General features: G+C 35.9%; 2 protein-coding genes across 3 annotated transcripts; one reads left to right on the forward strand and one right to left on the reverse strand.

Moving 5' to 3' along the window:
• Positions 1-290: 290 nt before the first annotated feature.
• LOC142337280 (uncharacterized) lies at positions 291-13,493 on the reverse strand. The gene is made up of 3 exons (XM_075386464.1): positions 12,470-13,493; positions 2,784-2,939; positions 291-851 (listed from the first exon to the last, which is right to left on the reverse strand). Exons 1-3 carry the CDS (start codon positions 13,490-13,492, stop codon positions 426-428), a joined length of 1,605 nt encoding a protein of 534 aa, XP_075242579.1. The 5' UTR covers position 13,493; the 3' UTR covers positions 291-425.
• LOC142337279 (uncharacterized) lies at positions 3,102-10,017 on the forward strand. 2 transcript variants are annotated; one of them, XM_075386462.1, is made up of 6 exons: positions 3,102-3,447; positions 4,042-4,119; positions 7,235-7,410; positions 7,762-7,899; positions 8,229-8,325; positions 9,581-10,015. In XM_075386462.1, exons 1-6 carry the CDS (start codon positions 3,279-3,281, stop codon positions 9,664-9,666), a joined length of 744 nt encoding a protein of 247 aa, XP_075242577.1. In that variant the 5' UTR covers positions 3,102-3,278; the 3' UTR covers positions 9,667-10,015. The 2 variants fall into 2 exon arrangements, with proteins under 2 accessions (XP_075242577.1, XP_075242578.1); XM_075386463.1 differs by lacking the exons at positions 3,102-3,447; positions 4,042-4,119 and adding an exon at positions 5,136-5,426 and having other exon boundaries at positions 9,581-10,017.
• Positions 13,494-16,399: the final 2,906 nt, after the last annotated feature.

Below are 16,399 nucleotides of genomic sequence, written 5' to 3' on the forward strand. Positions count from 1 at the left end.
CTATCTAACTGTATCGAAATGCTATATAACTCATTTCTCTAAATTATGCCCTAATCAGGCATGCCGTGATCACTCTATTCGCCGTGATCACTCTATGAAAGCATAATGATAATAATTTCAAGCTGAATTCTTGAAACATTTACTCACAAAAAAACTATGAAAAGAAAATACATATATTAAATTTGATAAGGACAGGGGATTCAGAAAACTGTAAAAAGGGATGATCGACTGTTATTAAACAATGATTTTATTGATTATTTCTAGAACTACTTCTTGGGTAACGAAAGTCCTCAGTTAGAGTAATATTTTAATTCAAATTTTTCTCTACTAATAAGAAATGAAATAAACAATGTGATTGAACTAATTACAAACTTTTGTCTTATATACAATACAATGTCAATTAGATTTATATACAAAATAGGAGCTCAAAGCTCCTCTCCAACTTTTCTACCCAAGTCTTTGGCACTAACAGTACTCTTAGCACCCTGGACTGCTAAATCTATATCAGCCTGCAGCTTCATATCGAGAGGCACGCCTTTATACTTATTCATCGCGTTCATAATCATTTCATACAACTGGTTTGAGAATTTCTGATAACTGATACGACTAGATGGATCCATATCTCGGACCTGTTCAGTTAGACTGTTCCACAGCTTCCACTGGTTCTCAATGAGGTCAGCAGTTGGTTTTAGAGAATGTGATTGAGACTTGTGTCGTTTACCGTTCTCATCCGTGTACCTAAGGTGTGATGTGGTCTCTCGAGTGAGAAGCTGTCTAATGATGTGAGTATAGGGTTGCGGCAGTTTATGGTCGTAAAGGGCAGTGGTGAAATCGCAGCCAAATACAGCAGTCTGAAATTTTAAATTACAGTCATTAGAACAACATTATTCCAATGCGCTATTAAAATTTTCACAGCTTCGTAACTCATCTTAAACCCAATTAAGCTTAAAATTTTCCGGAAAGTATTTTAAATAAGCTTGCTAAACATGAGGGCTTGTATTAAATGTTACCTTGAGTTTTTGCTAAACTTGAGGGCTTGTATTAAGTGTTACCTTGAGTTTATGTTTAACATCAAACACTGCATTAAACTCTTGAAAATAGACAAATTCGTCCACAAAAAAATCACGCTTAATCAAAATTTACTACACAATTGACCAAGACATATGTTGAATTTCAGATGATTGCACGTCAATTTAGCTGATGACCAGAAAAAATCTTTCAGAAATTGCTAGTTTGAACTTTTGATGCTCGGACAGAAAATTGCAACACAGGTGATGCTGCTAAAAAACTCAATCAGCAGCTACAAAATTCCTAAAATTCAATGAAAAAAAAACAAAAATATATGAACACCAAATCAGGAAGAGATCATATTAGAAGAAATTTTAATTTATGTAGATTATCAAATATAAAATACAGAAGGTCCCTCATCTGCAAGAAAAGATCACCTAAATTCTTAACTTACCCGCCAGATTGCCTGAAAACAGCCGCCGTTGATTCTGATAGCCACGTTCGGGATTGAAAGAAAAAATAATGAAAATGATTTTTGTAGAAAAACAATTTTAAAGTGCGAACTATTTTGATGTAAATTTGTTGTTTCACATACTCATGTTTCATAGTGAGACGATACAGAAGCTACTATCAATACCAATAAGCATTAGAGATGGTATCTATGACTTATAAGAACAAAGTTCGATTAACTGGCATCTAAAACTGGGCTTTATTGGTTTATCCACTTTCTATTTCTAATTTCGTTTTTTGATAATGACTCTAATCATTTTGAATTGCTTCGATGCGCAACTGCTGTCTAAAATCACTTTTAGCAGAATGAACGAAAAGTAAAGATAGCCTCGAGAATTAAAAAAAATTCACGCAAAATGTTGAACAAGCTGTGAACTGTAAAGCGAAAAATTTTAGTACGAAGTAAAAGAAACAAAGCAGGACAAGTCCTGAATTACAATTCAAAGAATTTTTATTGAATAAACAAAAAATAGACCCAGAATGGACTAGGAATTGACTGGAAAAACATTCAAGAGAAAAATCCTATAAAAAATCGAAAAAACAGTAAAAATCAGAGGGAAATTGCCGTATATACACAAAAAACCACAATCGAGAAAAGGATATTTAGTTCAAACAAAAAACTACGCTTAGAATGAACTATGAACGAATAGGGAAAACCATTGTGAACAAAAAAAAATAGCGAGAAAGTGAATTTTTGTTCAAACTACTCGCATTTTCGCTCCACTTCCTGCTTTGGCGTGGCCAAAATCACTACTCCAATTTGACTTCATTTTCCAAAACGCATGAAAATATGTGAACATATCTTTAAGAAAAGACAGCGCCCCAATTCAATTCAAATTCTTCGAATTAAAAAAAAGGAGCGCTATAATAGCCAGCTGAGGAGCTGCGGCGGCTATAAATAATTATGAATGGCACAATCAACTCTAAAAAACTATTGCTTGAAAGATTTGCTAAACTGTAGCAAATCATTATTTCCGACTTCAAAGAAAAAATTTTGTGATCTCAATTAAAGCGTGCTGATAATTTGGCGTGGTTTTACCATCACACTAGGATAATTCAGAGACTTGGTTCAGACCACCAAGCCGTCTCTCAAGATTTTGCCAAAGCGACATGAAAATAAATAGCTTCCATAGTTCAATTTAATGAGAAAAAATTTTTGACAAATAATGGGTAGGAACTTTGAATATTTACACACACTTTAGAGCCCACTCATTGAAGATTTCCATCATCAGGAGCAAATTTTTATAATTAGTGAAATATCTTACGTAATCTTTGTAAAATATGAAGCTCTCGCTCAATGGTGTCCAGACACAATGAGGCTCGAAGTCCATATCTCTCAATTCATTCCCACTATGTTTCAGACCAAGCACTAGCTCCGGAAAGTTCTGAGAGGGATTGTCCAGGTTGAGAATTAAATCGACCTGAAACAGAGTCACGTTAACTTCCAAAAGAATTCAGAGAAAATCGAATCACTTTGAGAAATTGATTTTTTAGTTTTTCACAATTTGCATCACTGAATAGCCGTTAAGAAGTTGGAAATTTGAGTTCAGAACTCTTTTAGGTATCTCTGTGGGTCTATTGAATTTGCACCAAAACAGCATTATCTACAAGTTAGGATGACTGTGTTGCTATAAGAAACTCCATAACAGTTCAGCACTGCGTGTAGAGCTAATTCAAAAATGTCAATCCTATCAGTTTTAGAGCCTTATTATTCATTCTTGGTTCTCTAACTGATAGCACGACTTTTCCGTTCACTCAAGATGTCACAAACTTTTCATTTTTACTTGCTAGTCAATTTTCTTTTCATTGAGCTATCAGATTGCAATTTTGCTTCAAAGGTTATTTCGAAAATTCCCGTTGTCTCAAGTCTATTTGGAACAGATGAAACATCCTCCAATTTCAGTCAGGACATAGATCCACAGTTTCCCAGTACTTCCAAAACTTCTCCGATACACTATTTTTTGTAGTTCGATAGTAGCCTTTTCTCAGCCTACTCCACGTGAACTTGTATTGAACAAAACGTTAAAAAGAATAAATTTCTACAAAATCTATTCTGTTTTGCCCCCCCCCCCCCCCCCCCGCTTAGTGGGCTTATATCTTTTACACCCCCCCAGGCGCACGTGCTATTTTTTGACATAGTAACCTGCTATATAACAACATATAATTTGTAACCGGGGGGGGGGGCGAGGGTGGTTCGTAAAAACGGGGGGGGGGGGGGGGGGGAGGGGGGGAGGGGGGGGGGGAGGGGGGCAAAACAGAATAGATCCATTTAATTATGTACTTAACTCATTTAAGCGAAACTTATAGAATGAGGAGGGTGAAGATACACGGGGTCACGAGCGCCAACCTATTGCCTACCCGTAAATCAATTTTTCCCTTTACCCTCCCTTTCGAAGAAATTAGTGAGCAAAAAAATTCCAAAACCAAAAAGTTCCAAAACCAATTTTTCACATTTTACGCTAGTATGTACAAATTTACCCCTTATATTACTGTAGAAGTTTTGCTGCTCGTAAATATTGACAGACAATGCGAGAAACTCAGAGATATCTGCCAACAGCGTTGATCTACTAGCGGGAGCACGAGATGCTTCGGTTGCACCAAGTAAGTGGGGATAATTAAAGAAAATGTTAAAGCCCAGAGTACAGAATTTGAAACGTCCTCCAGTAAAAATTTTCCGTATATCTACTCTGTGTTTGCCCCCAGTACAACATGCACGCCCAAAATACAAATACAAAATGAGTCCTTGCTTGTCAACTCATTGCGGTTAGTGAGGAGTCACAAAAAACTTACTCTCAACACAATTTACAGCTTTATTTATGTGAACAAACGGACATTGATAGACGAGTAGGGGACAGAAGGCGGCAATTACTTTCATTTAACAGCACGGCGTTAAATTTTAAGTAAAGAGGAAACAAAATCAAGTATGTTGACATAAACAAGTGCTAACATATGTTACAACATAAACCTTAGTAGCCTGAGGGCTCTTGGATTTATGTTCTTTAGTTATTTAGGGAATCAAAATTTTTAAACGTTTTCAAATGTTTTTGGATACATTAAAAAATATCTTGATGGGCAGCATATTTTATCAAGATACTGAACGTAGCCGTAATCTCCATCAGAATTTTATTACTCAAATTTGTTTACGGTTGACAAAATATTAAAACTTTGGTACAGCGAGAACGCAATAAAGTTGACGCGATCATTGAATTAACATTATTAAACATAACCGACTAACGTCGAGCGAGTGGCTCTCAAAGGACTGGCAAGCAGTTCGCTTCCGTAGTAACCAGATGGTTATTTAGGATGCTAGCATTAGGGGGGGGGGGGTGGTCTCACATAGCTAAGTCAAACATTAACAGCCGCCCTTCACACCATGAAATTGTCTACTCAAAGCAGTTTCAGCGACTGCTCAGCCAGGCGCTACCCTCCAGGCGCTACCTGTAATCCGTTTTTGAGGACAAAAAGTCAAATGGTTTGGACAAAAAACCGTTTTTGAGGCGAATTAAAATTTTTGGGGCGATAACAAAAACTGTCAACTTATCAGAACAAATTTCTAATAAACTATCTCTACTTTTTGTTTTCAGAGGTTTTTCCAATCATAAACTTAGTGACGGAATGATGTATAGTCCCGCAATGAACACAAATATAGAACATAACCCGTAGATTTCCGGAAACAGCCGCAATTGATTCCCATGACTCCATTTGTGATCGAAACAAGAACTGAAAAATGCCAAAAGGTCGTGCTAGATTGATTGTTGCTAGATTGATTGTTGCTAGATTGATTGGTGTTGTAGTTTGGCTGTCTCTCACCTTTAGGTTATGTGAAGCTGATGAAGTCACAGAAAATGTGGCATTTACCGAGAACCGTCGAAGCGATTCGAGGTGTGAGTCAGGTTTTCAACTGCAAGGTGCATAATTACCACTTTGACAACAACAGTTGCATAATTACCACTGCAATGAAATGTTAACGCCCAAAAAATTAACACTTAAATCTGCTTCGTCATAAGACCACCATTTTATCACACTCTTTTAGCACCACTTAATATATAAAGTTGCGATAAAAGATTGTGATAAACTCTTAAGACTAATCAAGGCACGTCTGATAATTTTACGCAACTGTTGTAATCAAAAACAATGACACACTATTGTTATCTCCCCCTCAAAGTTATTCGACAACTTGGCTTGGTCTCGGGGGTTCTCGATGGTGATAATAGCCGTGCGGTAATTTTCATTAGCAGAATCACATAGCCCTGATTTGAACACAAACACAAATTTTGAAATCTAGCACGGTATATATATAAAAATCTGACATTATACAATCTGGCACTCAGAGATCTGTCCTTTAAAATGTGCACGTGCATTTTTCAAGACTAAAAAGACCTGGAATGTAAAACTGGTCTCTTGAGTTTTCCCGTTCCGATTTTTTAATTGCGTTTTTCGATACTGGTTCTGCTGATATTCGATTGCCTTGCTGAGCAACTGCTGTTTAAAAGCACTGAGTGAAGAAGAAATCAAGAATAAAACGAGACCAGAAAAATTAAAAAAAAACTAATTATAAAGCAAAGACCCATTTTTGAATATAAACTATTCAATTCAAATCATCTTTATTTGCTCTCGAAGTTTCAAGAATTCATTCTAGTCGTGCGTATTTTTCCTACTCGGCCGACAAAAAACCTTTTTGATTTAGTTTAACGTCCTCAAATTTTTGAGTTTCTGGCAATCTAATTTTTTCAGAAGAACAGAGTGCCAAAATTCTTTTTCCATTTGAAATCCTGTGGTCAATGATAACCTCTTATAACGGCATTTGAATCCCTCAGTGAGTTTAGTGCCTCGCGGAAACTCAAGTACAAATCATGCTACAATAGAACACAGCCCAACCAGTCATTCGAGTTCAATTCGTAGAAAGTTTGTTGGCCATGTTCCAAATTACCACTTCAGCAAAAATTCAGACGCGACAAAACGTGCAGCAAAGTTATCGAATCAGCCGCAAATTGAACCTAAAAGTGGGCAACGCTGCTCGATCTAATCAACTCCTCAAACAAAATTATTTAGGTTGAATTTTTCAATGAGGTGATTCCATCAGGCAAGGCCAATTTTTCTAGACACTAGCCAAAAATTTTCAACTTCATGTGGAAATTATGCGAAAACCAATTAAAACATTTTAGACTGTGTTTAAAATCTACATGCATCAATAAAGTACTCAAATGTCCCTAAAAAGTCTTCACATCGTTTTTACAATCGGAAATATCCGAGAAAGGGACTCAAAAGATACTAGAGAAAGAAGAGCTTGGCAAAAAAAATTGTTTCCTTCTTAAACTTTAGAACTATGACGCGTTGAAATTTTCGAGGAAAATAATGGGCATGGACATACAAAATGCACAATTGAGCATGGACATACATTGAAATTCTGCAAATCCTTATTATTTAAAAATCCGTTGACTATGTTTTTGTGAGCTATTAACATATAAAGACAATTTCTAGGGTTACTTGATAGCGTACTGGACTTTAAATAAAATCAAGGATTTTAATTGGTGTTCGTCTATTTTTCACGCAAATTTAGCTTAAAATTTTTGCCTAATTGCTACCAATTTTTTTTGCCTAATCGAATTTTCGCCAATTGTAAAACATCTTTCGTAATTTAGTCAAATACCCTATTGACAGGGTTTCTTCATTCAACGTTATTTGTTCGACCAGAGAACTTTGTACTTACTTTCAGCTCTACCCAGTAGTGGTCAAGTAACGTGCTTGATATGCATGGCGGGTCAAAAAATGGTTCCAAAGGGGTCTAACAAAACTACACCTTCAAGCGAATGCAAGGCGCCCAATCTCAAACCTGGAAGCTTGCCATTTACTTTCAGCAAAGAAGAAAACGCTTGCTGTGCAAAACATGATGTGAGTTACACACAGTTTCATACAGGGATGTGAGTTGCATACATTCCAGTCAAAACTAGAGTTGATTCAAAATTTGATTGCTTCAACTTCGATGGTCGAGAGGTTTTTTTTCAAAAATATTGAAAACGATATACATCAGGACAACCAAACTAGCCTTAGTTCGTATACAATCCTTTTAAGACTCCGACTACTAAGATACAAGTAACAAGTGCAGCATTAACATTGATCTAAATAGTGAACATAAAAGTTTGAAAATTGCCGTTGCGAAAAATGACTCCCGAAGTTATAGTTAGTAACTACTAGTTCAAGTTTTTGGTCATATCTGAAAGCCAATGATAGCTGGTTTTCCAGACGTGTTACCAGACATGTGGTAGTCACTTTCTCAAGTGTGAAGAAGACTTCAAAAGCTGTCTGAGTAAGACACCTGATCCAGACAGTATTTGGATATCTGGAATGACATACAGTGTTGGATGTCCCTCGTTTCAAGCGGTCGGTAATAAAGTTACCTATTTCACAATTGGGGTCAGGACAATTTACCCAATGCCATTATACGAAATGCACTTTGATATTTTCGTTCAATAATCCTGCGACTTGATATGAAACTATAACAATCGGGCATGGGATTAAATTACCCGCTTGAGTATGTTAAAACATACGTGAAATAGCGACTGCTAATTTGTATTGGGATTATTGAACGAAAATATCAAAGCGCATTGGGTGTATGGCATTGGGTGTATGTCATGCAACCTTCATAGTCATCAACTACGCCATTCGAAAGTAATGCGTGCGGCCTTGTTCATGAAATCTAATCCTTTTAGATTCAGGTAAAGAACTGTCGATGCAAGCCAGACCCCAATTACACAGCTCCAACAATAGATTTGGGATTTGAGACACTACCCTTCCTAGTCCGTAATAGTAAGTAAGCTCTCCAGAAAACAACAGACCACTATTATATCAAAGAGAAAAATTTTTCTCTTGAAAAGCTACTGCAGAAATACAATAAATCTTTTTAAATGCAAAAAAAACAAAAACATCTAAGATTAATTTGTACAAACTTACTTAGAATCAAAACTAGCTTATAAGCATTTAAGTAACATAGCACAGGTCGACTTCAGCTCTTGAGGTTAAATTTGCTTAACAATAAAGGATCGAAAATGGAACATTGCTGCAAAGAGATCATATTTTTCAATTAATAATTTTTCAAATAAAAACTTGCAAAACTCAAAAATTCACTAACAGTTTTCAAAAACGGACAGTGTATAAGTCAAAAAAAAGCAATAGCTATGAACTGAAACCATTAATTGCAATGACTTCCTTAGAAACCAATGAAACCTGTCAATAATGAGAATAAGATATAAGATAATATAGTTTAACAACAAAACTCGCAAAACTCAAAAGTTCTATATTTCTTGAAAACTAGCGTCAAAGACATAGAAAGCATCAGCTTTGAACAGAAACAATTAAATTGACAAATAAACTCCTATTAGCAACCAAAGAGGCCTGTCTCTAATGATAATAAACGGTAAGACAACAAAAGTTACAAATATACAACAAAAACTCAAAACTAACAAATTTTTTGAGAAAAAGTATAGTCAAAGTCATGAAAACTAATAAAATATTAACTCGAACCATTAATTAGATTGGCTTCCGCCTCATTATCAACTAGTCACACCTGTCATTCATGATACTAAAGTTTGTTGTTCAAACAAAACCGACTGTTGGAGACTCGCTGACAAGGCCCTGATAGCCGAGTGGTTAATACCCCCGTAGAGGTGATGGTATCGGACGCAGGAGGTCAGGGTTCGAATCCTACCGTCGCCTGGTGTTTTCGCATCAATGAAGAAAAATTCATCTAGGCTACAGCACCTGAATTAAATTGCGTCGGTTTACGTTTTTTTTTTTTTCAAAAATAAAAACGAGCACAGCTAATTCCTTTCAATAATGAGAGGATCGAATGGTAATAAAAAATCAAGTTTCTCATTAGTCAGCAGTTTTAAATTATAATTTAGATGAAGCTCTACTGATCAACCTACATTACATAATAGCACAGAATTAACACCAAAGCTCATGCAAAAATTAATGAAGTGACACATTGTCGAAACAGACTTTCACAATAAGCAACAGAACCGATTTTCGTAAACATTAAAGGCAAATATATGATCTGTTTCAGATACACCCCCATCTGGCTCTAACAAAATTGCTGCTGACAAATATTTGTTCACATTTATTTTAATGATTTTAATAAATCAGCTGTAGAATACTCGATGTGCAAATGGAATGAACAAAGTTTGACAAACAAAGGCCAAGAATTTGACATCATTCCAATTCAATAGTTAGCACTGTTAGATGAAGTAAGCGAGCTAATACGAATCTATCGCGATGACGGTTTCAAAGACCACGATTACTACTTTTGGGGCACTTATGGTCACATTGTATGGTTTCCTGTAATGATAAAAACAGGTCGTAGATTGCCAAAAATAGATACGAGTTTGTTAGACCTGCAGTATGAAAAAAGACCCGTTACAGTTTCTCTATCAAATTAACTCAGGAGTCAATAATGGTTTCAACAGATGCAGTTAATTAATTAGATCAATTGACCACTAGCAAATGAAGGGTAAATAGTCGCAGGCAATAGCTTCGAGGAAACTCAATTTAGATTCTTAGATCCTACTTGTCTTGAAAATCCACGTAGAAAACACGTATATAATGGACCCCCATGTTTTTACCTCGCAATTGTCCAAGTTTCTTGCCCTACTTAGTTGGCTCTGGCACTAATGAAATCTAACCTTCGGCGATTTCAAGTTAAACAAAAACTATTTTTTTCACCCTTTCGATTCTCTGAGAATGTCAGAATATAAATCACGGCTCAAATTCCTTCAGGTGACTAAAACTTATGTTCTAATCTAAAATATACTTCGTCCTTCAATTAAGGAAGCAAAAGTCGTGAGGAAAGTGAGGCAAGCTAAAGAACGCAATTCAATTCTCGGGGTTTTTCCCATTATAACCGTAATACCCCCATATTCAAAGAAGACCAACTTCAGTTAAATCATACAATGAAATACAATGACCGCATGACAGAGACAAATGATAGACGGCATGACAGCAATTTTTAAAAATTTCGATCTAATTTGTTTCGACCCCCAGTAGTTTTTATGAAACCCGCTGACAAAACATGTGTTGTGATATAGAACTCTAATATAAAATGGCACATGTGCCTGCGTGAGTGGGGGGGGGGGGGGGTAGAAGTTCCAGTTCTACTGAACTGGGGGCCGAAATAGACTACATTCAAAAATCTCAGCAAAAATCTCAGAAAAAGGCTTTGCAATCGCAGCTATTGATAACAAAAATTCACTCCTGGTCAGTTGTTTACTGCTATGGTGCCCGAGATTTAACGATCTCAGGTGTTTTACACAGTTAACATAATTTATCCTTCTTTAGTTCAAACTCAAAATGAGATTGAGAAACACAAAGGACAGTATAGAAGCTACAAGCTTGATTTATAAGTTGATTTTAGTCTGTCTGTACTATATCTTTATCACACAGCCTAAAATTGCCACAAGTTGGCAAACGAGCAATAAAATGGTTATTTGTCAACTAAAACTATCAGACAATATTTGTAAAATAGGGTGTTGCACTTTTCAATTTCAGTTGCAATATTTTTTGTTAGCTGCTAAAATTGGCACGTAAACGAGCTGAAGTGAAAAGAGCCAATTGAAAGGGCAGCAATTATTTATGAACACAGACCGACTACCGTCGAAACAAACGCTCTGGAAAGACAGGTGATGGTATGACTTTGTCAAACTTTTTTTGCCAGTTTCAAGATATAAAAATCAATCAATTCTTGAGAAGTTTGCTGGTTTTCGTCTCGGATTTGAGTTAAGTATGAAGCTTCAGCTCGTTTTCTAAGTCTGTGTTTTTACGCATGTTTTTAATGAAAAACTTCCACACACCGTTTTAATTTGAACTGTTCTTTCGCATAAAATTTCAAACACTGCAATAGAGCAATTAATAACGAATTGAAGAAACTGGAATAAAAGGAATTATAACCTACTACGAACTAGTATTTGAAAAATTAAAATTTATTTAACAGTTATTTTTTATCAAAAATGGCAATGATGCGATTAGCAACAATGTTCATATGTCATATTTACTTAACAACGAAGTAAAGAAATTGGAGTAAAAGGAATTATAACACTACGAATTATAGCTACGTATTTGAAAAATTAAAATTTATTTACCAGTTATTTTGATTAAAAAAAATGGCAATTATGCGATTAGCAACAATTTTCATGGGTCCCATTTAAGCACCATTTGAGCTCATCTAACTGAAATTTCAGATTGCCTGTAAAAGATTATCGGAGCAATTTCATTGGCTGTTTCGGCATTCAATTCATATTACTTAAACCTGATTGGTCAATCAATATAATAGTAACATAACCGACTAGCGGCGGGCGAATTGCTCTCAAACGACCGTCGAGCGGTTGGCATCGTCGGTAGCTCCCTACAGTTTAGTGAGGCTAGCTTTAGCATAATTGAAAAGGTATGAGGTGAAAGCTTAATACCCTCTGGGCGCTAACTGTTTATCCCGTTTTCGTCAAATGGATAAGACGAAAAATCGGTCTAGCAAAAAATTGCATTAAAAATTACCACAGGACTAACATAATGGCTACAACCTGCGTGTAAGAGCAATTCATAATAAATTCTGGACCGATTTCCGTTTTCAAATCAGGGCAGTTTACGACTCTTCATTCATAACGTCATTTTTTCCGTGCCATTTGTTGTTATTTTTAATAAACATCTTTCAGACCGATTGTTCTGTCTAGTTTTAATTTTGCTTTTTTAAACATTTCGTTGAGGAAACGTTTTTTAAACATTTACATCTGGAATAATCTCTTCTACTTTTAAAAGCCGCTTTTTCAACGATAGACCGAGGAATATAAATCCAATATGAATTAGATAGAGCGGCGCAATACTGATGAGCCGATCTATCTTTGTATTTCAGTGTAACACAGGGTAATTATGCAGACAATTTTCATCATTTTCAAGTCAATACACTTACCATGTTATCACCAAATGACAACTTCAGAAAGGTCAACTTCTGTTTACTAGCTTTCCCAGCAGCTACAAATATTTCCAATGGTTTTTGGTTCTTATCGCTTTGATATTGTATATTTGTCAAAATAGCTGTAGCGGGCGTCTTCTTTTCATGTTCGGGTCCAAAAGTTGTTACCATCTCATTGTCCAGAGAATTGTACTGTCCCACCCAAATAGGAATTGGCTGCGTAATATTGGCCAAAACATCAGCAGAGTTCAAAATTGGCGAACTCTTGATTTGTGTACCTATATGAGACAAAAGCGCAGTTAGCACAACACTTGCATGGTTTTGAACAACATCAGCAACAACACCATGTATTGTGACATAACTGGCAAGATTAGTGCTCAGATCCTTGTCATCTAGCAGAAATAGTTGCACTTCCTTTAGCTCATTGTTCAACCGCCCAAAAATCCAATCTACAGCACCAATCAACGCAGGCTTTGCTGCATAGTGATCAACATAATGCACCGTAAATCCAGAGAACGACAATCGGTTTATGTATCCATATAAATCATAGAATTTATGAATGTCTTCGCCGATCGGTTTTTCAAGAGCTATGTCCACAGTTCCAACTCCAACACAATTCGTCCATATACTATGGAGAACTTCTTTAAATGCACCGGTAGGAATTGCAGCGTAAAATACACGGGATAGATGTCTTTGATTCCAACATGAATCATAGTAATCACTATTTTTGGATAGAAAGATGGTTTTAGTTCTCATGATGAAATCATGTTTATCGATAGCCGGTCCATTAATACTATTATTTATAGTTTCATAATAAGGAGGCGTGTGGATGTAACCTCCAAATACAGTTCCTCTTTCATCATAATTGCCTCCCAATTCAGATACGACATCAAAGATACTTTGCCACAAATACTTTTTAGCAAGGTTGCCGGTACTGCCAAGTAAAATAAAGTCTGGATATAATTTTTCACTGAGAACAGATTGGCAGACAAGCGCGAATATTAAGGTCCAAGCAAACATTTAAACTGAAAATATTATCTAATAATAATATCTAAATACAACTGAATTTCGACGATCACTTGTCAATTTGCTCTCTTTGTAGTTTGGTCTCGATTCCACTATCTTCGCCAATCGTGCAATCACCGAACATAGTCCATGTACATGTGATGACAAATGGTACAATACATGTCAGATATAAACGTATGCGGTATTGGGATGTTGGTATTCTAGAAGAAATCGGATCTATTCTTCTGCTTCGAGCCAAACCCCCCCCCCCCCCCCAACCAGAGTTGATTGTGTCCCCAGTTACAAATTATGTATTGTTATGTTGCACGTTACTGTGTACCAAAAATAGCACGTTCGCCTGGCGGCCTAAAGATATATTCCCAAGCTGGGGAGGGGGGGGGTCAAAAATCACATTTCCTCTTACCATTAAGTTTGGGGGGGGGGGGTCTTTCCCATTATAGCCCCCCCCCCCCCCATCATGGTAAATATGCCATAATGGGGGCTATAATTTCTTGTGAGTTATAATGGGAAAGACGCAAGAGTGGTTTTCAGTTCGATGTTCGAATTGCATCGTTTTCTTTCATCTGAAGCCTCAAAAATCAGGATTGGATGATAACACCAAGGTTCCTTATCTTTAGGCATCCCTCTCTTGTTGATCTTATTTGAATTCTCAGCTATTACTGAAGGGATTTTCTCCCGGGTTTAGTCCTAAGACATTGTCCCTTTATTTCTGCATGTTGCACAATTACATGCCAATTGCAAGTTACAAGGATTGATCTCCGAATAGTAGTTGTAGTAGTGCAGGATTTAGAGTAAGACTCTTGGGTTTCCACCCAATTTACAGTTCAGATCAGTTTTATCTTCATGTTGCAGTTTCCACATCTGCAAATTACTCTCCATATGCATTTGTTCTCGTCCACACAATGATTTGTGAAAAAATTCCAGTAAATTTTCAGTAAAGTAATTTTGTTTATGGTCTTTCCATAATCATTAGCAACTCTACAAACGTAGCTGAAGAGCATATTCATTCTTCAAAAAATTTATCGTTAGTTTTGTTCATTCTCGCTTTTCTGATTCGATATTCACCCCCGTTTAGTCTGACGTGCTGTTTCTACTGTTTCTTCGATATCGGCAATATCTACATCATAATCCCTCGAATGATGGACAATAGGAAAAGATCGGGCATTTCTAAATCGAGTCTCCGTGGTAAATTTTTTAAGGTCACTAAGTTCTGATTTGAGTTGAGTATCCATTTCGTTTTACGGTGTTGGACTATTTCAAATTCATGGAGGTTACTGCTAATTGGTTGCCACGTTTTAGAGGCATAGACGGCAATCGGCACAACATATGCAGTGCATGCATTTAGTTTCACTTTCCAGTCACATTAGCTTGACGAAATTATGTTTTATTTGAAAGAGTGCGCTCATTGCTTTACTAGATCTGCCGAGACATTTTTCATTCCAAATTAAGATTTGCTGCATAATGAGTCCCAAATCACAATGAGAATTGACTGATTCGGGACCTTCCCCAATTTTTGCCCGGATGCTCTTTTTTATTTTAAGTATGAGATTCCTTTGTGTTTCGTTTCAATTTGTTTGTATCAAGCCATGTCTGAATAGTTTCTGTTGTCTTATTTATGTTTTTTTGGTTGCGCGCTATCGCTTTCAAATCATCAGCATAACCGTAGATCTGAACTTCTTGCATCATTTTGGGCAGGTTATTGATGAAAATTTGGATGCCATTTTCTTTCAAAGAAGTAGTAAATTTTGTCAAAAAATAGTTTTTAAAAACTTTTGAGGTTTTTCAAAAGAACAGCAAAAGAGAATTTTTGGCATATAACATGTCACATCAGCTTTAATACCTCCTTTAGAGATTGGCGTCAACTGCTTCTCTTTGGCAATAGGTAGGAAACCACTGTTTGTTTTTTTGCATGTCTGAAAAAGTATTATCCTTGATTTACACGAATATTTATGGCAATTCTCTAAAATGACGTTCTCAATTCGATCTCGTCCAGTGGATTTTTCTGGATTTAGATCACATAAAATATCGCCGATTTGCTTTTCGATAAATGTCAGTTTATTTAAACTTTCCTTAGTATTCGTAGCTCTTACTTTTTCACACTTTCTAAATACTGAAACGAAATACCAATTGAATATTTCCGCCTTTTGGCAACGGACATCTCCTCATTCTTTAATTTGACTGTTGGTGGTATCAAGGCAGACTTCATGATGTACTTCAGATTTTTTGAATCTTACTAAAGTTTCTCCCTTCAAAAACCGTTCTCTCGAAATCTCGTAAATCCTTTCTACTCGACTGTTTTAATTGGTTTTCTAGCCTTTTCAATTTAATCAATTTATTTAGAGAGCACTTAATTTGTTTTTTTTTATTGTTTATTCATTCGTTTGATTAAATTTTATGTGAAAATTGAATTCCATCGAACCAGACTAGCTCGGTGTTTGGTTATCCTGGGACAATTTTTGTCAATGTTTTACCATAACCATTTGTACCATTGGAGCAATAGTTCGTCAACATTGCTGTAGCAAAAGTTAGAAAGTTCTTGTTCAATGCACTCTTTTACTTTTTCCCAATTGGTTCTTTTAAAGGCAAACATTGTTAATTTTTTACGAATAAAATTTCAATTTTGGACAATTCAATTGTTGTTTTGATCGGTTTGTGGTCAGAAAATTGTTTTTTGTTCTGGAAAAGATATATTTATAAATTTTCTTGATGATCACATTTTATTAACGAATCAAGATTATTACAAAGGACTAGATCGAGGTGGTCATTAGTAAAATTACTGAAATTAATTTCAATTAGTTTTCCTAATAAATTTTTTTTGTAACCAATTTTTGACGACACAGAGGGCCAGATTGTTTGTAACAAATTTAGGTCAACCGTTATTATCACTCTATCACAATGGTT

Source organism: Convolutriloba macropyga, chromosome 3 (genome assembly GCF_964194025.1).
Source record: "Convolutriloba macropyga chromosome 3, txConMacr16.3, whole genome shotgun sequence".
NCBI lineage: Eukaryota > Metazoa > Xenacoelomorpha > Acoela > Convolutidae > Convolutriloba > Convolutriloba macropyga.